This window comes from Sorex araneus, chromosome X, assembly GCF_027595985.1.
Source record: "Sorex araneus isolate mSorAra2 chromosome X, mSorAra2.pri, whole genome shotgun sequence".
Lineage (NCBI taxonomy): Eukaryota > Metazoa > Chordata > Mammalia > Eulipotyphla > Soricidae > Sorex > Sorex araneus.
The window spans coordinates 203,292,528-203,316,756 of NC_073313.1; the positions used below are offsets into that span (position 1 = coordinate 203,292,528).

The 24,229-nt window shown below is 39.1% G+C and overlaps 1 protein-coding gene across 1 annotated transcript; it reads left to right on the forward strand.

Moving 5' to 3' along the window:
• The first annotated feature begins 2,052 nt into the window (after positions 1-2,052).
• DHRS9 (dehydrogenase/reductase 9) lies at positions 2,053-24,229 on the forward strand. Its single transcript, XM_004601134.2, has 5 exons — positions 2,053-2,137; positions 10,960-11,331; positions 13,939-14,197; positions 18,991-19,154; positions 24,006-24,229. The coding sequence occupies exons 2-5, from the start codon at positions 11,019-11,021 to the stop codon at positions 24,227-24,229; spliced, it is 960 nt and encodes a 319-aa protein (XP_004601191.1). The 5' UTR covers positions 2,053-2,137; positions 10,960-11,018.

Consider the following 24,229-nt stretch of genomic DNA (forward strand, 5'->3'; position numbering starts at 1 on the left):
ACTGTGGACAAATGATCTCATGAAGTGACTGCTTCAATTTGACAGAGGAATCAAGTGTTACAATCCTGGCACCAAGGCTACTTGAACTGGTTGCACTGGAATAGGGGGATTCAGACAGAGGGACAAAACTCTGGTTCTCAATATGCAAGTCGGGTTTGATTGTTATTTTCTTTTGCTTTGTTTTGGAGTCACACGTGGTGATGCTCAGGGTTTCCTCTGGCTCTGTTCAGGGATCATTTCTGGCAGGCTCAGGGGTCCGTATGGGGTTCTAGAGACCTAACCCTGTTTAGACTCATGCAAGGCAAGTGCCTTATCCATGATATTATCTCTCTAACACAAATAGTTTCTTTTTAAAATCTATTTGGAATTTGGGGGTTGTTGTGTGTGTGTTTTTAAGGACTGCATTGGACAAGATTGTTGGGTCAGCAAAGCTTACTATTGTTAACAGTTTATTCTTTGCCCTTTGTTGGCTCTTTTCCAAGACCACCCAGCTATCAGCGTGTCTGCACTTTCAGTAATAGTACCTTACTTGCAGGAAGAACCCAATATCAATTATTTATACTCTTCTTTGTGTGGATTTAAGTCACTGAATTATTTCCCTACAAAGTTTTATGATATGTCTTATTGATGCTTGTGAAATGTTAAAAGGGAAAAGATATACAACATAGTATTTTCACCCAAAATCTTTACCTGGTAATTTTCCATCTCCTTTTTTTTTTCCTTTTAAGGAAAAAGATGCCCATTTAATTTAAAGAGATATAACAATGTCTACATTTTTTCCTTGATAGATAAATTTAGCCCAGCTAAATTTTAAATTGTTCAAAGAAGAAAGATAGAAGCCTGGAAAATCTGTCTTTCAAACCACTGGTCTCTAGAGAACAGAACCTAAACAAAGGAGATGGGTGCTGCCCCTGTGCCCCAGGAGGAAGTGAGCGTGGTTGAGGTTGTGCATATAAGCACTCTCATCACCCTTAGCCTCTGTGCAATAAATTCTGAAACAAACTCTAGGAAGGTCTTCCTTCCCAGTGGCCCCAGTTTCAGACACCACTTCAGAAAAATCTCCTTAAGACCAAGTTTAAACTTATGAGTAAGTTCATTACATATGTCATCATCTTCTTGCTCACCAATGTGTAAAAATAAAAAATTGTCAGAGATTAACATCCCTTACCTAGTCTCTTAGTAGAGAAAAGTGCCTGATTAGCAAAGTCATGTTTAAAAAATGGAAAACAAAATCTAGAGATTATGAACAATAAACATGACTCAAAAGTCAAAATAGCTAAAGCTATGCAACCAGGCAGTTATCAAATGCTCCCAAGTCACACTAGCTCAGCAGCAAAACATGATCATGAGATTATAGGCACTGTTCATTAAAAGGTATTAAGAAGGCCAGGGGGACTGGCGCACAGTTTGAAACTTGTCACAAGTGGGGAAGGGAGAGAAGGAAGGTATAGATAGAAAAGGACCACTAGGATATTGATACCTGGAAATAATCACTCTATACAAGAGTTGAGTGCTAAAAGTAGATAAAGGGATACACATGATAATCTTATAGTACCTGTACCACAAGCCATAATGACAAAATGGAGAGAGAGAGAGAGAGAGAGGAGAGAGAAAGAGAGAGAGAGAGAGAGAGAGAGAGAGAGAGAGAGAGAGAAGTGTCTGCCACAGAAACAGACTGGGGTGGGGAATGGAAGGAGAAAAACTGGGGACTTCAGTGGTGGGAAATGTACACCTGTAAAGGGACAGATGTTGGAACATTGAATGATTGAAATCAAATTGTGTACAACTTTGTAACTGTTTATTTCACAGTGATTTAATAAGATAATTTAAGCCAAAATAAAAGGTATTGATCATTTTTAAGCCCCTTCTAAATTAGACTGCATTCACTAGAGATACGGGAAAAGTCTTTGGAAACACATGACCCACAAATCCATCCACTGAAGAGAGATTAGGCTCCACCCACTGCCACAAAAAGACTGACTCACAGAGTGAGTCCTCACACATGCTGGTTCAACAGAAGCCTGCACCACCTCCTCAAGAGGATCAGCGTGGTCAATCAGCCTGACACAACTCTTCCTTCCCCTGGCACAGCTGGCAGCAAGTCACAACATTTGTGTCCCAATCCATTCATACTCAGGTAACAAGGGACTGGGTTGGCCCTCTAGTTCTTCATTTCTCATGTCAGTCTATCAACTGCCTTTAATATTCCTCATGTTTATAAAATTATTCTTGAAGTTGTTGTTTTAAAACTGTGGTCAACTGTTGCTATTCTTTTAAAGTAATATATTAAAAAGCAGGTGATGGGCGCTGGGTTTATTTCACCCCAGAAATGATTTGTTACTGGGGACCTTGGCTACAACCCCCCTGGTCTCTAGTGTTCTTTAGTAACCTAGAGTCACAATATATCTAGCTTTTCTATACCTATCTGATGTCTTCTGTGAATCTTATATTTAATTGGAAACTGAAGTGGCAAAGTCTAAAAAGGCAGAGTTAATATCTCAGCTGTGTTTTCTCACTAGACAACAATTTTTCTCTTATTGTAAGTATGATCTGTTGACTTTCCAGTAGTATCAGATGCCAATATGGGTGGATGGTTTCACATACACTAAACCAAGAGGGAGAAAAGATGTTATAAGTCTATAAGGAAGCAAGAAAATTAATCACAGTGCACATTTGATTCCTGGAAATTGATATAGTCACAATAAAACATATTTACTCTCCAATTTATAGTTCAGAGGCTAGTATTTCACATGGAACTTCAAGTCCAAAGTCTGTTTTCATTTTAACTGTTCAATAGCAGAAAAGGCAGAAAGTTGGGAGAGGGACTTCCCTGCTCTTATTCCTGGCAGCCTAGTTAGAAACTTTACGAGGCTCTCTCTAAGAATTGTTTGTTTGTTTAAGCGATTTGGAGTGAATAAATAAAACAGGGTTGCAGTTAGTTCTAAAATTCCCTGCTACACTATTTGTATCAGAGTAAGGATTATGCTATAGGAAATATCCCCTGGCATATATTAGGTGCTCAAGGAATATTTTTGGATAGATGGCTATAAGAAATGAATTATGTCACATTTGTATGGCATTCATTGAGATTTAGAAAATGTGCTCAATATTTTGAACAAACATAAATGTTTAAATACAAGGGAAAAGTCATTCTCACATTTCTAATGATGGAAAATGGGAACTGGTCTTGAAATCCTTCCAATAAATGTTCCTTTGTTCTGGCATCTTTTTTATGAACTTCAATATCTTACTCAAAGTGACAACAGCTGAAATAAATGTACAATGTGAACTCACCTTCTATGTCTAGATATACATTCGCCCAATATTCCAAGTTTTCTTGGAAGCCTCATAACTCTTATTATAACTATATAAAAGATGAAATAGCATGTTATTAGCAACTTTTATTTATTCAGAGACCAGAAGTCAAGTACCCAAAGCTTTACAATGGCCTTGAATATTTACTGTCAGGGGCCATATTAGCAAAGTAGTCAGCCTAGAAGACAACTACTAATTAATTTGTAATTAAGGATTTTATGGTAAATTTAATTTTTTTTGAAAGGAGGCAAAAGAGCAGATATGTTTCTATCCTTAGTATTGAATATTCATAGAATAAATTCATCAGACCTTTCCTAGGTGAATAGAAGGCTGGCAGAACTCTGCTAGGGGATGGTTGAATGAGTTGGCAGAGAAAGATCACATTAATACATGCCTCACAGTCTTGCTACACAAAGTACACCCTGGATACTCCAACCATCTTCCTCCTACAGGAAGCAGAATTCACAGCCATATAGGTAATGTAGAAATATCCCCAAGCCCTTGAGTGAGGGAATTTATGTTTCTATGATAATTAATTCTATCTGCACTATATCAGCAATGAATCATAAATACTGTTGTTATTGTTATCAAGTTGCCAAGGGAACATTTTTTGTTTGATTTAATTCTTTTTTAATTTAACATCCCATTGAATTTCATTTTTCAGCAAGAATTCCAATGGATTTTCTTCATTTCTTAAATATATTTTAGGTTGTAGGAAGACCAACTTGAACATCTTTTTAGCCACAAGGTTGTATGATGTAATTTGTAACATTAAGTGTAAATATTTGTTTTTCTTAAAGAAAAATGCAGCAAAAAAATTTTTAAGGCCATTTGGGTTAAAAATAAAAAGAATTTTATGCTTCAAGAAAACATTTAAAATAAAAAGGAATTCAGTTAAGCAGGTTTACAATTGGAAAATTTTCAAAAGATACACATGCATGGTCTGTTGCTAGTATAAAGGAAATGAGTACAAGAAAACCACAAGACGAATGTTTTAGAAAGTTATTGCTAAATGCTTTCTATTTGGTGTGTTTTGACTAACAAATTAGTTGTTGATTCAACCTAAATCAAAATTGCTACAAGTTAAAAATAAATAAATAAATAAATTATAAACCCCATTGTTGTGCTTATGTTTAATTTTATTTTACTGTCTAAAATAAAGCATTTAGTGGAATTATGTAGAAATAGCTCAGTTGCTAAGGAGACAGAATTTAGAAAGAACTCTATAATTTTAAAAGTATATTCACAAAAACATTTATACACCACTTTCCATTCTTTTGTTTGTAACTGTGTCGTTAATTTTGTGTTTATGTGTCATTAATTTTTAAGAGCAGAGGAAAGTGGAGAAGTAAAATCAAAGGATCTTATTTTGAACCACTTGCTAGGAGAAGCAGCCAGTAAGAGAAAATTTTTAAATGTGGAAGTAAGCAAAACCACCAATCAAGTTGCAATATTTTCCTATTACTGTAGAAAGGAGGTTATTTTTGAGCATGTCATGTCACAAATGAAAGAGAAAGTTCTCCTTTCTTGTTCCTTTGAATCTTTGTGGCATGGTAAAAAGTGTTTACAAAGTAATTTCATTCCTCTTATTGACTGAAACTTGTTCATCTCTTTAGAGATCTTCCTCTGCTTTTCACACAATTTAGGGCTCTGAAATCAAATATTAGGTCAGCTGCCTAGCAAATGACCATAGAAAGCTTAACTTTTTGGCTTACAGAAGCAGTTTGCCAGTGAAATGTAGTAAATATTACATACATTATTTGGGGGAGGGGAGTTTGGTGACATTCCAAGCACTGCTTAAGGGATCACGGAGCCATTTCTGGTGATACCAAGTCAACCAGATCCGAGGTTCCAATACTTAGAGCCTGCAGTGCTGGGAGCTGCCAAAGCCAACACTCTGTGGCACCCAGGACTAAACTGGTGACTCCCATGTGCTTCTAACTTTTCTTCTAGATTTCCAGTCCCAACCTGGAAGACTTTAAAGATTTTAAGTTATTGCTTGCTCTTCAAGCCCTTGTTCTCCCTTGAACACATATCTTGCTTCTCTCTGTTTTTTGCTTGCCTATTTCCAATCTGGAAAATCCTGTATTCTCTCTTGAACAAGTACTTTTACTTTTCTTTCTCCTTACATCTTTCTAAATAAATTTCAATAAAAACTTATTTGCTTTATAAAAAAACTATTAACTGACCTAAATTGAAAGTGTGCCTCTTATTGTAATCACTAATTATCATCATTCTTCTCCCCTGATAATTCAGAAGACTCAAAGACTAATCCCGTTACCACCAAATTCTGAGATCATTAGAAATTCTCTCTTGTAATTAGAAATTTTCTTTCTTCTTTTCTTTCACAACCTTTATTTATTAAAAGCCAAGTAATACACAAGGTATCTGTAGTGTCAAGAAAGGTCCCACAACCCAGTCGCTCAGGGTTGAAAGTGAATTGGATGGAAGTATATTTAAGAACAGAATAGAAATTTAAAGCATAGATGGTGGAATATGATGGAGTAGTTGGAATATGATCAGTCCAAGAATAAATTGTATCCTTTTTCACTGTATCACTGTCATCCCATTGTTCATGTATTTACTCCAGCAGGCACCAGTAATGTCTCTATTATACTCAGCCCTGAGATTTTAGCAGCTTCTCCTTACTCATCTTTCCCAACAATTGGAGGCTCTTTCAGAGTCAGGTAAATGAGACCTATCGTTACTGTTTTTGGCATATTGAATATGGCATGGATAGCTTGCCAAGCTCTGCAGTGCGGGCGGAATACTCTTGGTAGCTTGCCAGGCTATCCTTTTTAAATTTAAAAAATTTTATTTTTATAAGGTTGTTCACATTAATCGGTTACATTCAATATTTCAACACTAATCCCACACCATTATTTCGAATTAAGAAATTGTATCTTGAACCAGTTAACCATTTCTGAATTGTCTCCTTTTTTATGTGTAATAAAGATTATTTTATTGAGTTTTAAGTGACATATTGTAAGTCCTAGCAGAGGGCTATAACATGGTAAGCACTCAGTAAGCCACAATTGTTTCTACCTTTCCTACCAGAATTGGTTAAATGAGCATCCACAGGATGTAGATTTCCTAGGAATTTATACTGAATTCTGCTGAACTAACTGAGCATGTCCAATGAAGAGAAACACCAAAGGAATTTAAAGCAATTTCAATTCAAAAGTCTCAATCAGAATTTAGGCCTCATGGATATTGTGAGAATCCTTTATAAACTCATAAGTGATATTATATGCAAATTTGTCTTTATTTCCTGCTTCCTATTCTTTTTGATGGGCTGGAGTGATAGCACAGCGGTAGGGCATTCGCCTTTCACGCTACCTACAGGGATTCCATTCCTCCACCCATTTCAGAGAGCCTGGCAAGCTACCCGTGGCATATTGGATATGCCAAAAACAGTAACAATAAGTCTCACAATGAGAGACAGTTACTGGTGCCCACTCAAACAAATCAATGAGCTACGGGATGACACAGTCATTCTTTTGATGACAGAGACATTTAGTTCAATATTAGAAACTAATGCTAACAAGGCTGGAGAGATGATAATACAGCAGGTAGGGTGCTTGCCTTGCACAGCCAGCATCACATATGGTTCCCCCAAGTCTTCCAGGAGGGCTGAACACAGAGTCAGGAATAAGTCAGGTGTGACCCCAAAACAAAACAAACAAAAAAACAAAAAGAAAGTAGTGCTAACTACAAAAGAATAAAATTAATATTCATATATAGCAAAGCTTTTCTAGGGTCAATGAGATCATATGGGGGTTAAGGTATTTGCCTTTATACAGCTAACTGCCGTTCTCAGCACCACTTGATCTTCCAAACACTATTGGGAGTGGCTCCTAAGCACAGACCTGAGAGTATCTCCTGAACACTGCCAGTGTGGTTCCCAAAATTTTAAAACAAAATAGTTTTAAGCCTAAAAAAATTAAACTCCCATCAATGTGACACACCAAGTAACCAATGACTGAGTTTCCAAGGAAAACAGCTCTGGGTACTGTGAAGTCCTGGACCACCAAGTCAAGTAAGCTCTAAAAACAAGTCATTCTCACCTGGGGTCGATTGGTCCCCCAGGACACATTTTACAAAGACTGGACACAGGCAGGGCATCCAGTGTGTAGAGAGTAGAGGCCCAGTTAAACCTCCTGCATATAAAGGATAAGCTCCACATCAAGTCATTATCCAGGACAGAAGGTCCAGGAAAGTCCTTAGCATGAGACACCTACTCCAGATATGAAGGGTTCCCAAAGCAGAACAAAAATGACTGATCATGTTGATAAGTTTCTTCTTATTATCTTCTTACTAAGGATCTGGCAGTGAGTTACTTAATTTCAACAGGTTCTTTCCAAGGTAGCTGTTTGACAATAAGGAAATGGAGGCAAAGAAAATATAAATAATAGGCCCACTGATGATAAGATACTGATTCTAAGCCTCTGAGCCTGCCTGATTCTGAGGTCTGAGCTTCCAACACATATGTGTGTGTGTGTGTGTGTGTGTGTGTGTGTGTAGTGTTTTAATAGTGTGTGTGCATGAATGTGTTGTATTTGTGGTGTGTGTATTAGTTATATGTGTGTATGAGTGGCATGTATATAAGTATGTATATAGTGTGCATAGCTCTGTGTGTGTGTGTGTGTGTGTGTGTGTGTGTGTGTGTGTGGCCTCAGCCCTTGCTTCCTAGATTTTTGGCGCAAGAGAAATATTCATGATCAGTTCAGATACCTTATATTTGGAATAACCTGTCCTCACTTATGGCAGCAAAGGTGCTGCAAATCTGTTTTCCTTATGCAATTCATGACTTTAATGAGATCACAGCCCCCAGATGAAGAAAAGACTGTTATATACTCATGCTACACAGTAGGAAGATAAACTGGGAAACAGCTGAGCAAACCTAAGCAACTGAGGCAAATGCTCTGAATCCCTGGATTTGGAGCCAGGCAGTCATGAATGAGGAGTGACCACATGGGGCAGAGTAGAGTTGAGGCAGCCTATTAGTTTCTGTTACTTACTTTTTTCTCTAGGGTCAACCAGCCCTTGGCCATCAATCAGCTTCTTTGTAGATCTTTGTAGATCATTTTCCTAATCATTCTGACCCAGGACTGCTGTTCAGAGGCATTCTCTTAGGCTAAAATACTATTCATAGTCAAAGACACATGTCAGTTTGTGGCCCATTTGTTCAATGATCTAAAGGAATGTGAACCCCAGAATTTGAAAAAGAAACAATATTTGGCATTAGGACAAACTGAGAGTTTCTAGGTCAAGGTTGGAAGCTGCTGAGATTTAAATTTAGGTCAGGATACTAACATCTAAATGACCCTTGAGACAGAGGTAAACCTAATGAGGACAGCACAATTTTTTTTATATGACTCAATTCTTAGCAACTGAAAAACTTCCTCTGCTTCTCACTGGACTGAGGGGAGGGTATGGAGGAGAAGGAAGGAAGGAAGGAAGGAAAGAAGGAAGGAAGGAAGGAAGGAAGGAAGGAAGGAAGGAAGGAAGGAAGGAAGGAAGGAAGGAAGGAAGGAAGGAAGGAAGGAAGGGAGGGAGGGAGGGAGGGAGGAAGGGAGGGGGGAGGGAGGGAGGGAGGGAGGGAGGGAGGAAGGAAGGAAGGAAGGAAGGAAGGAAGGAAGGAAGGAAGGAAGGAAGGAAGGAAGGAAGGAAGGAAGGAAGGAAGGGTTTGAAAGATAGATGCAGAAGACAAGGAGGATACTGGGAGTCTGACTATCTAATTTGAGTTTCTTGTTCTCCAGTGGTTATGGAGGTAAATTTACCAAATGGTAAAGGGCAGAAATATTGGCAACTAAACAAGAGAATTTAGAAAAATAAATTCTTGGACTCCTATGGCATCCTAAGGCTGAACCACAAAGATACGGAACACCTGAAGGAACCTATCACAATAGAGAAAATTAAAATGATAATTAAAGTTCTTTCCCTAAACAAAAGAACAGGCCCAGATGGATTCATTCATTAGTGAGTTCTTTCAACCCTCTAAGTAGTGACTGCTTATCTTTTTTTGGCTATTTCAGGAAATCAAAGAAACAGAAATAGTTCCAGTTTCTATGAAGCAAACATTACCCTGATACCAAACAGACAGAGAGCACAAAAAGAGAGAATTATAGACTGATAACACTGATGAACATAGATACAAAAAATTCTTAGCAAAATACTAGCAAATTAAATCCAACAACTCATAAAATATATCAGACACCATGACCAGTGGAATTCATCCCAAGAATGCAAGGATGGTTCATCATATGAAAATAAAAAAAACTATCAATATAAGAAAAATAAAATCAAATGATCACGTTAGTAGATGCAGAGAAAGTATTTGACAAGATCTATCACTATTAATAATTGAAAAAACAATAAAATGGGAATTAAAAAGACTTTTCTCAACATAGTCAAAGCAATTTACCACAAGCCCAAAGCAAACAATATGCTCAGTAGAAAAAAATTAAAGCCTTCCCTCTAATATCAAGCACAAGACAAGGTTGCCCACTCTTACTTCTTCTATTAAAAATAGCACTGGAAGTACTTGCCAGAACAACTAGGCAAGAAAAAAAAAGATATGAAGGTTATCTTGATAGAAAAAGGAAGAAGCAAAATTTTTACTATTTGCAGATAACATGGTACTATATCTAGAAAACCCTAAGGACTCTACAGAAAAGCTACTAAAAACAATATATTTGGGGCTGGAGTGATAGTATAGAGGATAGGATGTTCACCTTGCATGCAGCCAACCTGGGTTTGATCCCCAGCATCCCATATGGTCCCCTGAGCACACCCAGGAGTAATTCCTGAGTGCAGAGTCAGGACTTAACCCCTGAGCATTGCCAGGTGTGATCCAAAAAGAAAAAAAACTTGAAGTCACTTAGACAACCCTTGGGATATAGTTAGACTAGAAAAAATACCCCATTCCTTTTATTATTTTGGTTCTGCTTTGGGGCAGGGATTGGGGGTCTGGATGGAAACGCCTGAGTATGGTGGTGAAAGCTATAATGGTGGTGGGATTGGTGTTTGATTATCAAATGTAATCAAATACTGTGAACTACATTATAAAGTAAAAAAAATAAGAAAAAAGAAACAATATATTTGTATAGTAAAATTGCAGGCTACAAAAATCAACACGCAGAAGTCCACAGCTTTTCTATATGTAATAAATAAAATAGGAGGGAGAGAGAGAGAAATTTTCAAAAATCATATTTACAATTGTACCTCAGACCTCTGTCAACTTCACCGTGGTCTATTTCTCTTCCATTAATTTCTCTATTACTTGGTTACTTTTTCATTACTTGCTTTTTTTGGGGGGGAGGGAGAGCTCAGGGAATCACTCCCTGGCAGAGCTCAGGGAATCACTCCTGGTGGTGCTTAGGGGACCATATGGGATGCCAAGGATTGAACTTGGCTTGGGTGTATGAAAGCTAGCATCCTATCCACTGTACTATTTTTCCAGCCCCCAAAGTTATCTTTGCTTCCAAATGACTACTTTCCCAATCAAATATAAATTAATGTTTTGAATGTTTTAATGTAATTAATGATCTATCTACTCAAATGCATTAAAATATCAAGTTCTTCCATCCTGAGCTTCAATGTTTTAATAGTTCTAACTTGAATCTTCTTCTAATTTTGAAGGACAGTATATTCTTCAATTGTTCAAGAAAGGAGTGTCTCTGTCACACATAAGAACAGACATGCTCTTTTGGTTGTTAGCCCTTCTCATCCTCTGTGGCTTCTTGTGGAATTACAAAGGACTATTAAAAATTTCAGATATCGACGATAAGTATGTTTTCATTACTGGATGCGACTCAGGCTTTGGAAATTTGGCAGCCAAAACTTTTGATAAAAAAGGTTTTCATGTCTTTGCTGCCTGTCTGACTGAATCAGGATTAGCAGCCTTAAAGGCAGAAACATCAGAACGACTTCACGCAGTGCTTCTGGATGTAACAGACCCTGAGACTGTCAAGAGGACTGCCCAGTGGGTGAAAAACCAAGTTGGGGAAAAGGGTGAGTGACCTGAGAGTGGGGAGAAAGGACATGATGGTGGGATAATGAGAGCAAATGTGTCTGATTTTAAAGTCTTTCAAGAATGTCTCCTAAAATCCTGTGGTATTCTAGACACAATTAGAGGAATCATGGAGTAGTTTGTGAATGGTTTCAAGTTGCAATCTCTCTGTGTGCATGAAAGGCACAGGCAAGTTATCCCCGGTCTTAAGTCTTAGTGGGTGGATTTAGAACTGAGATGGAGATACTCACTTTCGTGGTCATCTCCTGTGAAGTGTTGCTCCAGTCCTAAACACATCAAAAAGACATCAGGAGCTAAAATTTACAGAATAACAGAGAGCATCTGAATATCTGAGACACCTTGTCCACTACAAATTTTTCTTTCAATGGGAGAGGGCAAAAATGGTCTGAGATACTCCAGATGGAATCCCAGCAACCAAGAGCTTCCACAAGCAACACCCACCCACCCTCAGTATGTGGATTCCAGGACCGAATCTCCAGTCTGCAGTCTCCCCTGGTGGCAGAGGACCAGGGGAGGGGCAGAGGACCACCCAGTAGACTGGCTGTCACACCCACCATTTGCCGGGTGCCATCTTAGTGCACCAACAGCCCTGACCCAGAGCCTCCCAATTGAATCCCAAAATGGATTAATGTCATACAGAGATGTCTTTGGAACCAAACCACTTACAATCTAGAAATTTACATTTACAATTGCAGCCATGCAAGCTCTCATGATATTCAAAATGTGCAGTGGAAAATAAATTATCTATCGTCTGCCCCTGGCGGGTAGCTTGAATGGTGGTGGGAAATTTGGAGCAAAACAAAATGCCCAAAACTAGAGAGAGAGTATATTGGGGAAATTGTCTGCCATAGGTGCAAGGTGAGGACTGGGATGTAGGTGGTGGAAAATGCACTGGTGGAGGGACAGGTGTTTCATCATTATGTGGCTGAATCTCAAACATAAAAGCTTTGTAACTCTATCTCATGGTGATAGCACTGTAAGCACTTCATCCCGATGTTCATCGATTTGCTCAAGCGGGCACCAGTAACATCTCCATCGTGAGACTTGTTACTGTTTTTGGCATATCGAACACACCACGGGTAGCTTGCCAGGCTCTGCTGTGCAGGTAGGATACTCTTGGTAGCTTGCCAGGATTTCCAAGAGGGATGGAGGAATAGAATCTGGGTCGGCCACGTGCAAGGTAAACACCCTAACCACTGTTATTGCTCCAGTCCCAACGATTATACAATTAAAAAAAAAACAAAAAGAAGTAATGTGGACTTCATGCCCAGTTCAATCAGCTTAATCAATGGCTGAATAAATAGCAGTACTCCTACATTATTTAAAAAAATGTCCTGAGAATTTGAATATAGGTGTTTTATGGTTGAGTTGGGAGCCATCAGACAGTCATTCTGTTTTAAGTTCTGTTCAGGTCGCAGCATTCTGAATGTCTGGTCTTCTCATGGCTTGTAACAGAACTTCAACGATTTTTAGCTGAGCCTGCCACCCTCTCTGCTAACACTTTCCCCAAACTGCCAAGTATTTCAAAGAGGAGTGATACTCAAGGAGGATATGGCCTCATTGTGAAAAATTCCCATGGATGAAGATATTTTCACAAAGAAAAAGTTATGATTTTTTAAAATCACATCTTCAACATATAGTTGGGACTCTGAACCTTGAAAGCAATAATTTGATGACTCCAGATAATTTCAAATGCTTGAATACTCAACATCTTTACTAATATTAAGTATTTTCTATGATAAAATTTGCCCAAGTGGAAGCTAGGGAGAAAGTACAAGGGTTAACGCATACATACGCCTTGCATGTGGTTGACACAGTTCAATCCCAGCACCACATGATTACCACCTCAGTCCCCATGGAGGACCCCAACAACCCCATGTCCTCTGGCCCTCATTACCTGCTGGCTAAATAGACCAAGAATCACAGGATTCTTACCCCAGGGTTCCTGAGCACTTCATTCCCCCATCAAATAAGCCAAGTCAAAGATTACACTTTTTACCAAAAATAAACTTGCAGTAGTGGGTAAGAGCAATAACACAGCATGCAGAGTGCTTACTTTTCACACAGCTGACCTGGGTTTGATCCCTAGCACCACATATGGTTCCGTCAGCAATATCAGGAGTTATTCCTGAGCTCAGAGCCAGAAGTAAGCCCTGAGCATTGCTAAGTATGGCCCCAAACCAAACTAAAATGGAAATAAATGAGAAGTAGATTGATGTTGTTCTTTGTTCAAAGAGAAAAGTTGACAAATATTTTCTGGCATTGTGATTTACCACAAAAAAATAGATCTATTCAATCCATATGTGAGATTAAAACGCAAAAAGTCTCTTTCTGACGGGATTGGTACTTGACATTGAGAACCAAAAAAGTTCAGTGTGAGAGGGCTTATGGTAACAGAACTTCAACAATTTTTAGCTGAGCCTGCCTCTCTGCTAACACTTTCCCCAAACTGCCAAGTACTTCAAAGCAGGAGTGGTACTCAAGGAGGATATGGCCTCATTGTGCAAAGCAAGTGTTATGTTTCTGCCATGGATGCCTGAGTATCCAGCACCTTCTGCCACACCTCCCTTCCCTCCTCTCTCTTGTAGGTCTCTGGGGTCTGATCAACAATGCTGGCATTCTCGGGGTTCTGGCTCCCACTGACTGGCTGACAGTGGATGACTTCAGAGAACCTATCGAAGTGAACTTCTTTGGCCTCATCTGTGTGACACTAAATATGCTTCCCCTGGTCAAAAAAGCTCGAGGGAGGATTATCAATGTCTCCAGTGTTGGGGGTCGGCTTGCATTCTGCGGAGGGGGCTACATTCCATCCAAATATGCAGTAGAAGGCTTCAATGACAGCTTAAGGTAAAATGAACATCATTGTGTTAGGAAATAATAGCTTCTAACATTTACTGAAGACACTTGGTTTAGTGCTTTAAATTATTCTCAGTTTATAGATGATACTGTGAAACTAAGAAAGATTTAGTATCTTGCCCACGGTCTCCCAGCTGATAAGTGATAGAGCTTCATTTGAATTGAAGTCTAAGTCCTTTTACTTCTTTTCATTGATGCATGATGCTGAGAGGCAACAAATTTATATTCAACAGGCCACTTGTTAAACAGCTAAGAAATCAGAGAAATTAAATCAGGGTAAGCCTCCCCATTGGTATTATGCTGATGCAAACAAAATAGTACCACATCATCTAAACCTTCTGTAGAAATTATTTTATAAGATAAATGTTATTGTCTCAAAGTTATGGATGTTTTTTCCCTTAATTTCAAAATCTATAAGCAAATCTCCATGCCTCTCAGACACCTCCCTGCGTTCCCAGAAAAAACAGGATCAGAAAAGACAATTTTTCTCTGATGCTCCCTCTACTTCCAAATGAGACAGAACAGGGAGGTTCTAATCAGAAGTGAAGATTTTGCTACCGGAGAAGGCATTGATTACATAACTTTTGCTGGGGAATTTTAGAGCTCTAAACAAAGAACCAGTTTAGCAAAAATACTTGAGTCACTAGTTTCAGGCATAAACTTGGGGGAGTTTAAAATATTTGAGATAAAATATTTGAGATAGTAATTTACTATTTTTTTACTATTCATGCTTTTTGCCAGACTTGAGGGCTCTCAGTTTTTTGTATCAAACATTTTTTATACAACCTATTCTTTATCTTCTCCTTATGGGATTTTAAACATTGGGCCTTTAGTTTTTGTCCCTTGGGCTTCTAAGGCTCTTATCACTTTGTAAACCATTTTCTCTCTGAAATTCAGATTGGACAATTTCTAGTGCTCTGCATTCAAACCAATTGACTTTTTTTCCAGCACCATTCTACTACTGAATCCAATAAATAGATATCTTATTTTGGTGTTTGCATTTTTCAAGTGTGAAATATCCATTTGATTCTTTTTATAGTTTTCATCTTTTCTGATTTTTTTAACTTTCAATTCACTTCAAGAGTGTTTTTCTGGGGTTGGAGTGATAGCCCAATGGGTAAGGCATTTGCCTTACAAGCGGCCGACCCGGGTTCAATTCCCAGAATTCCATATGGTCCCCAAAACACAGCCAGGAGTAATTCCTGAGTGCATGAGCCAGGATGCCACCGGGTGAGAATCCCCCTCCCAAAAAAGAGTGTTTTTCTCTACATGTCAGAACATTTTTTCAATAGCAGTTTTAAAGACTGATGTTTGAAACATCTGTATTTCTTCAACACTGACATCCATCCATTGTCTTTTCTAACACATTAAGATATTCCTAGCTATTTTTGTGCTAAGTAATTTATATTGTATGCTAAATATTTTTAGTTGTATGTAACTTTGAATCATATTAAAATTCAATGACAAATGTGGAGAATGTGATGTCTGTATTCCAGTAGACATTCATTCAGAAAATGCATCTAACCATCCTTCAGTTGGAAGGCAATTCCATGTGCAAAGATTCAGCAATACTATTCCTGCCTTTCCACTTTTGCACCACAGGGTGACCTGGATGTGAAAAACAATCTGTCTCAGAATTAATTCTCTAAGTCAGAGCCACACAGACTCCTGTACAGTGCACAATGTTATGCTGAATTCCCTGCCTCCCCTCTCTGTAATCCTCTGTGTTTTTTTTGTTTTGTTACTTGAGATTACCTCCCAACTAGAAGTTACTCCATTTGCTATCTTCTTCCCAAAGTGGCCAAGGAATGGAGTAATCGTGTGATGAAAGAAAGACAAAAAGCAATGGAGTTTCTTACCACCATCTTGGTTTCATAGTTACTCTTATTAAACAGGAAGGATCCCTCTTTCAGATATTTAGGCGCCTACAGGCATTCATTTCTCTGTGGCTACCACCACTACCATGGCCACAAAGTTACCTGAAAACTGGACTATGAAATGAGAAGAAAATAAAAAAGAATTTAAGAAATAGGAATCTGACCGATTCTTCCTGAACACTTGAATTCTCCTCGCATAGTCTCTAGCTCAGAAAATGGGCTCCTCCTACCAACATCTCTATAAGTAAATGATGTTTTTCCTTCCACTTCTGAGTAGTTAATTTGAGTACAAAAGAAGGACAAGCAGGGTGGGGGCAAAATAAGCAAAATATACTGTTGGTCCAAACTCTGATCTCCTCCCATTTGCTTTTTAATATTTTCACTGAGAGTTCTTAAATTGTTGCTTGATGCATTCAGCCCAGGATTGGCAGTGGCTCTTTAATAATCTTTGTACCTACCTGGTAGGTCAGTAGGAAACAGAGGTTTGTCTGCCTAATCTGTTTCACCTAAAACAAAACCCATCACTATCAGATTAAAGTCCCTAAATTGCAAGTGGTTCCATCAGTAAACATCCTAGCAAGAAATAGAGGTAGATGATAATTGGGCAAATAGGGACTGGAGAGGCAGTACAGGGGTTATGGTACTTGCCTGGAATGTGGCTCACATTTATTTGACCCCCAGCACTGAATATGGGCCCCCAGTAGGGCCAAAATCATTCTTGAGCAGTCAGGGGTAATCCCTGATCACAGTGGGTGTATCCCAAGAGAAAATGGGGGCTGAAGAAGGATACACAAATGTGAAAGTAATGTAGGAAAATTATAAATAGTAGTGTGATGTCTGGAGCTGAATGACAGCAGAAACCTTTAATCCATAGGGGGAAAATGTACAACAAGATGAGGCAGTTTCCATACCTGAATACATAGAAACTGTCTTCCCCAGTTAAGGAGGAAAATGAACTAACAGGAGGAATAATTATTCAATCTTTTCATCATTGGTCTCCCAATATACTGTACCCAAAGATGTGAAAACATAATTAATACAGGTCAGTCTTCGCAGAGTTTCTCGGGGGAGAGAGGTAGACAGGAGGGCAAACAGAAGACGTTTGTGGTAACAAAGAAACAAAATTAAATTTAATCTTATTATTATTATTCATCATTTTATTTCATTATTGGAGGCACAAGTTATGATCTATACCAGAGATGTTTTTACTTCTAATTTATTTTTATTTTTTATTAAATAACTGTGAGATACACAGTTGCAAAGTTGCTCATGATTGGATTTGGGTCAAACAATGTTCCAACACACATCCCTTCACCAGTGTACATTTCCCACCACCTATGTTCCCAGTTTTTCTCTTTCTATCCCACACCCCAAGTCTGCCTCTGTGGCAGGCACTTTTCTTCCCCTATCTTTCTCTCTCTCTCATTTTATCTCTTTTTCTCTCTCTCTGTTTCTCTGTCTTTCCTTCTCTTTCCTTTTGGCATATGGTTTGCAATGCAGTTACTGAAAGGTTATCATGTATATCCCTTTACCTAATTTCAGCTCTCAATTCTTGCTGAGAGTGATCATTTTTAACTATAAAACAATGTTTTTCAAACACTAATGTGCATAGGAATCACTGGAGAATCATATGAAAGTGCAAGTTTCTCCATGTCCCCTTGATTGCCCTGTGAGATTTGCAATGCACTAGGCATACTACATCTGAAAGTAATCAATAAGAAGTGCTCCTTTCTGAATCATGCAGCTGATGATAAAAATGGTATTGTATAAGCAGGCAGTATTGTTCAATGGCAGCTCCAGAGTGTATAAGTATGAGAAGGTTTAGGGGTGTCAGAAGAAAGCTGTAATATTTTCCAATCAAGTATGATGGTTTTATACTCTTTGTACCTACCTGGCAAGTTTTGTTGACTGACTTAAAACCATTTATCCTGCGATTGCATGATATTTTCATGAATGAGTGAGGAGAAAAGTCTTCTAATGACTCTTTTAGCACTGCTACTTTTTGAAATTCAAATGAGATCAGATGATGAGTAACTAAAATATAATTAAATTGAAAACAACCTATTTAATTTTAATGCAAGCAGAATTCCTTTCAAAATCTCTGAAGGTCAAGATAATTTGCATTTTTCATGAAAATGCTTAAAATTAACAAGAAATTGCTGGAAAATAGAACTTAAGATAAATTGAATCACGTTTAAAATTCAGAGTTAGAGATTTTAAACATCTTATGATGATGTTTTCTCTAAAATGACTATTCCTGGTGAAAGTAGAAATTAATTTAGGTCATCATTATCCATATGATGGTTTCTAATATGCTGGTTTGCTTTAAGAACAGGCACCAAGAAACCCCTATAACCTGTTACCTAGTGAATAAAAAGACTTTTGGTTTGATGTGGTGTCATGTTGAAACAGCTGAGCACCATAGGGAGCAGATTATTTGCATTGGGGATTGTCATGCTAAATCCTGCAGCCATCCCCATCTGCAATGCAAGCTTCGTTACTAGAATGGAGATTAACTGGTTCAACCGGGTCCATCATTAAACTATTCCACCATCATATTCCTTGAGCACAGAGAAGAAACCTGTCCTGACCCAGAGTACTTGGTATTCTAAGAAAATATGGCAGAGAGGGAACACTGGAGTCCAGCCGATCCAATCAATCCCTTTCCTATTCTGACAATACCCTAACCCTTTCTCCACTAAGACTTCACTTTATTGTTCTCTGCAAAATAATAGACTAGAACAAGAAACTCCTTTCTAGTGAATCCAAGTTTTGTTTCATGGAAATATTCACAAGGAAATGAAGTAAATGGTCACCCAAATAGTACACATTAGGTAACTAGACCTGTATATTAAACATTTTCAATATTGTTGTGTTGTTATTGTTGTTGTTGTTTTTCTTTCACAGACTGGACATGAAAGCTTTTGGTGTACATGTCTCATGCATTGAACCAGGAATGTTTAAAACAGGGCTGTCTGATCCAGCAGAGTCCACTAGAAAGAAGCTTTCCATATGGAAACAGTTATCACCAGATGTCAAAAAACAGTACGGAGAAGATTACATTGCAAAATGTGAGTTTGTGAGTGAATTGGGGTCCTCTGCGATGTATTGTCTTGCATGCATAAAGAAGTAAACATAAATTTCTTTTATTTAATTTTTGGTTTGGGTGCCATACCTGGCCGGGATCAGGGCTGGCTCTGGGCTCAGGGATCATGTCTGGCAGTGCTCAGGGGATCATTTGGGGTGCCAGGACTATAACTCGGGTCAGCTGCTTGCAAAGCAAATACCGTACCTGTACTGTCACTCTGGCCAAGCAAACACAAATTTAAAAATAAAGTTCTGGGACAAGATTGCTCAAGTGGTGGAGCACATGCCTAGCAGGTGTGAGGTCTTTCATTCAATCCCTAAAACTGCATTCCTCTCTATTACTGGCCCCACACCAGCACTATCAGGTGTAAGCCTGGTAGCCCCCAAACATTGCTAGATCTGAGAATTGCACTACAAGGCTAAAAAACTAAACCACTGGACTAGAACATTGAGCCAAGCATCAATGATTCCTCTTCATTCTAGTATCGTTTTTCTCAGATACTTATAAATATTTATGACATTCCAAGGTCTAAACTAATGCCTAAGTACCTTAGCTTACATCATTACTCAAAGGAGCTGTAGTAATTAGCAGAGATTTGGAAACATCCCAAATCATAGACCAGGTATGTGTATATATGGACAGAAGCACATTGTCCTTATTTCTGCATATGCATCCTATCCTTAATAAGTTCCAATTATTAACTCAATATTGCTCAGAGATTTGTGGAGGCTACAAAATATAAAGACTCCAACTCTTGTCCTCAATTTTCATATGACTTAGCGAACAACAAACGTAATCAAGCACAATGATAAAGCCATGAGACTGAACAGCAAGCGAGAATATTGATTCTTTACTTCTTAGACAAAATTCATCATCCTAGAAGGTGTGGAATCATTGCTCAATAAATTCAGGCAGGAAAATATCATTGTTAATAAAGAAATTAGTATGGAGGAGGTCATACTAATAACCTCTGAATAAGTCCTAGAGAACTGGAGGAAAGGATTGGGTGGAAACTTCCTGAAGCAGGAACACACAGGAGGCATAGAAGGAAGAAGCAACATAAGTCAGACTGAGTCATGGATGAATGACTAATGCCAAAGATCAGATTATGATGATTAACATAGTGTGACATTTATCACGTACTTGTCACCATTCTAAATGATTCCTACTTAAAATATTCAAATAAGTCTTTTGAGGTAGAGATATCTCTTAAGTTTTAGAAGTAGAGGCACAAAGAAAAAACCAAAGCAGCATAGCTGGTAACAGGTAGCAGGAGAGTGAGATTTGTACCCAAGCAGCCTGACCTGGCCATTTGCTTAGGGGTCCCACAGTATAATATAAACAAGGCATTAGGGATCTGGTAGAACTTCTCATGTAAGGGCTTTACCAAGGTCTCAAACTCTCTAGTCCTGATAAGTCTGAATCACAGGTGTCACTAACTGATTTCCCATTATGTGCCAATCGAGTCCCCACCAACCTCTGTCCCCTTAGACCTTGCTATGATCCTGCTTTATTTATGAGCTTGGTTAGACAGCAAGTGAGGGTGGGTGCAAGGTCAAGAGTTTTGAAGCTGGAGCCAAGAGCCAAGTCAGATGCATTTGGGGAAGTATTTTTAAATGACAATCCTTCCAATCACCAGCCCAAATACGCACACACACACACACACACACACACACACACACACACATCAAGAACGAAGTACATGGTCTTCTATATCAACTAGAATATGAGGTTTGAGAAACCTGCCAGAACTTGGGGGAGGATGGAAAAGCTCCCTGGCTTACAGGCCTTATAGACATCATGAAGTACGTTTCCTTTATTGCTTTGAATTTTGCTTCCTGGACCAATACCATCTGCTTCAGAGGTGGAGACCAGGACAAGCCTCTATCAGTTTACAATGACCACCATAGAGAGCTATTAATCACTCACTCACACTCACCTATGCTGCTGATTCCAGTAGGTTCAGAAATAAAATTCCTCATTTAAAAACTTCTTTCTCTGTTTGATATTGCCATACTTTTTACTTTTTTTTTTTTTTTTTTTTTTTTTAAATTTTATTGAATCACCATGTGGAGGGTTACATAGTTCTCAGGATTATGTCGGTTATACAGTTCTCAAACACCCTTCACTTCACCAGTGCCCATCTTCCATCACCAACCCCCCCAGTATACCTGCCGCCCCCTCCCACCTCCCCAGTCCCAACCCTTGCACATGATATGTTTCACTTCGTTTACGCCTTATTTCGATTACATTCCATGTTTCAACACACAACTCACTACCGTTGTTGGGGTTTCCCCCAAAAAAGAAAAGCAGTCCTATTGCCAAGGAGGCATTTGATAGTTCTCCATTGCTAAGAATATAGAGATATTAAGTCCCGCTGTTTGTTACATAGTTTTTCTTTTTCCCCCTTGCCCCGCGCCACCGAGTTCACGCCTGTTTTAGTAATCGCCACGCTGCCTGACAAGGGAAAAAAAAACCGAAAAGGATGGTTATTTCCCGTCATCAGCAGGCGTGGGGCTCTGGCTTAGTTGATAGACTTGTAGAGTATCTGCAAGCAGTCTCTGGAACCGACGGTCTTGCGCTGGTGTCGGCTCCGGCTCGAGATTCCACCAGCGTCCCGCTGTTCCTTGTACATAATTTTTCCCCTTACATCCCATTCCCACGCCACCAGGTCTGTTTGCTTAATGGACATCACACTGTAGTTGATGACACACCGCGTTTCTTCCCGAGAAAGAAGAAAATTTCTTCTCAGCCGGCGTGGGGATATAGCTTAGTTCAGTCTAGTGAGATGGCTACCACTTTGATTGCCTTCAATATTTCAGCAACAGACTTACTATTAGGATCTCCCACAAAAGTCCGCCCCATTAGAAAGGAACCATTACATATTGCTCATACTAAGATGACATTAAGTCGCGCGGCCGCGGAAGCGGCCGCGCGGTTTTGGGTTTCTGTATAAAGTCCAGGGAAAGTACAACCAGAAATAACATCACTATAAACTTTTACCCTTTTATGGTGCTCATAAGATGGAGAAACCTAGAGAGAGGCTCGGCGTCTCCGTTTTGCGCTCAGGAAAACCGCGGCCCCTGCGCTGTGCTCAGGAGGGAGGAGTTGAGAGAGAGACAGGTTAAAAGAATTGGGGGATGCCCGGGTCCCACAGCTTCAGCACGCCGTGGGGTCTCTGGTCCCATGCCGGAATTAGTTCAGTGGGCTGCTTGGGGTCCGGATATTGCCATACTTTTTAAATTCCTTTGGATAAATATTGCTCTTGCATCTCAAAATTATTCTTCATTTGGGCCCTGAACCAAGTGTTCTGTTTTAGAAGGCCGGGGGCCCAATTTTGCTCCAATAGTTCCATTAGAATTTTCTAATTTAAGATTTAGGGCTCAGGGCCCCAAGTAATAGTACAGTGGGCAGGGCACTTACCTTGCATTCAGCCAACCTAGGTTTGATTCCTGGCATCCCATATGCTCCCCAGAGTGCCATCAGGAGTAATTCTTTAGTTTAAAGCTAGAAGTAATCTCTAAGCATTATTGGATGTGGCTCAAAAACCAGAAAGAAAAAAAAAGACTTGAGGCTCAGCTAGATTCACTGGAAAGTAGAGTATAAATGCAGTAAGGGTTCAAAATAGCTACTATAAAGTCAAAGAGATTCACTGCATGCAAGAAGACCAGGTGTGATTCTAAGTATCACGTGGTCACTGACACCACTAGAAGAGATCCCCAAGCACAGAGGTGGAATTAGCCCCCCATCTTGGCTGGATGTGGCCCCAAAACCAAAATAAAAGTGACCTGTCCTTATTTATTTTTTAAAATTTTATTGAATCACCATGAGATAGTTACAAGGCTTTCATTATTTATTATTAGGTAAGACTCTTCGAGAAACTTAGGGCAAGTGGGGTTTGAGTTTCAAATAAATATTTAAATTGTAGAGTTTTCCTTGAGAAGAGACTACCTAATATGCTTTTTTTAAAATTTTTTAAAAATTTATTTATTTTTTAATTAGTGAATCACCATGAGGGTACAGTTACAGATTTACACATTTTCGTGCTTGTGTTTCCCTCATACAATGTTCGAGAACCCATCCTTCCACCAGTGCCACCCCCAGTCCTATCCCCCCACCCCATCCCTCCTCTATGGCAGGGTATTCCCTTTTGTTCTCTCTCTCCTTTTGACTACCTAGTATGTTTTAAGAGCAAAAGCAGAGTGCTGTTTTTGCTGATGCAGTCAAAATATCTGCATCATGACAGTTATCTCAATTCATTCGTCTGTCACTTCATTTGCCTGAAAATTAGGATATTTTTAAACTCCCAAGTCAGACATTTCGGGATAAATTCCTCTTTAGTCATTGTATTACAAGGCGTATGGCCTGAGGGCACACCCATGCACCCACACTTCCCCCAAACACAATACTTCCTTCAAGTAAGTTTGGAATCAAATCCAAATTTTTCTGGGTTTACAGACCTCACATACATCACGAAGTACATTTTCTTCATTGCTTTCAATTTTGCTACCTGGACCAGCAACAGCTGAATCATCTTAAAATTTGATAAACAATGAAATTCTTAGGTCCCATTTCACAGATGTCTTAAATATCAGAAGTGGAGCCCAACTTTGTCATGGTCCCAATGGGATTCTGCTACCCACTCAAATCTGAGACACATTGTTGCCTTCTTTTCTGAGGAGTAGATGCAAAGTCATCATTATGGGCCTCCATGATGATAGCAAATTCAACACAATGTCCAGAGTGCTTCCTCCCCTTCACTTCACACCTTAGCCTCACACTGTTCTTTCACTTTTTATCCAAAGAGTAACCGTTTCTTGTCTCCTTTCTACAGGTGTAGACAAACTGAAAATCACTCAGACCTTCATGAACCGGGACCTCTCCCCGGTGGTGGCATGCATGGAGCATGCGCTCACAAGTCTCTTCCCTAAAACCCGTTATACTGTTGGGAAAGATGCCAAGATTTACTGGATTCCGCTGTCTCACATGCCAGCTGTTTTGCAAGATTTCTTATTGTCGAAACAGAGAGTAGAGCTGGATAATCCTAAAGCAGTGTGA

Excerpts from the sequence above, each read along its gene's own strand:
- DHRS9 (XM_004601134.2), top strand. The coding sequence starts at position 11,019 with ATGCTCTTTTGGTTGTTAGCCCTTCTCATCCTCTGTGGCTTCTTGTGG. Across the intron at positions 11,332-13,938 it reads AAACCAAGTTGGGGAAAAGG|GTCTCTGGGGTCTGATCAAC; the intron begins GTGAGTGACCTG and ends TCTCTCTTGTAG. Across the intron at positions 19,155-24,005 it reads AGAAGATTACATTGCAAAAT|GTGTAGACAAACTGAAAATC; the intron begins GTGAGTTTGTGA and ends TCCTTTCTACAG.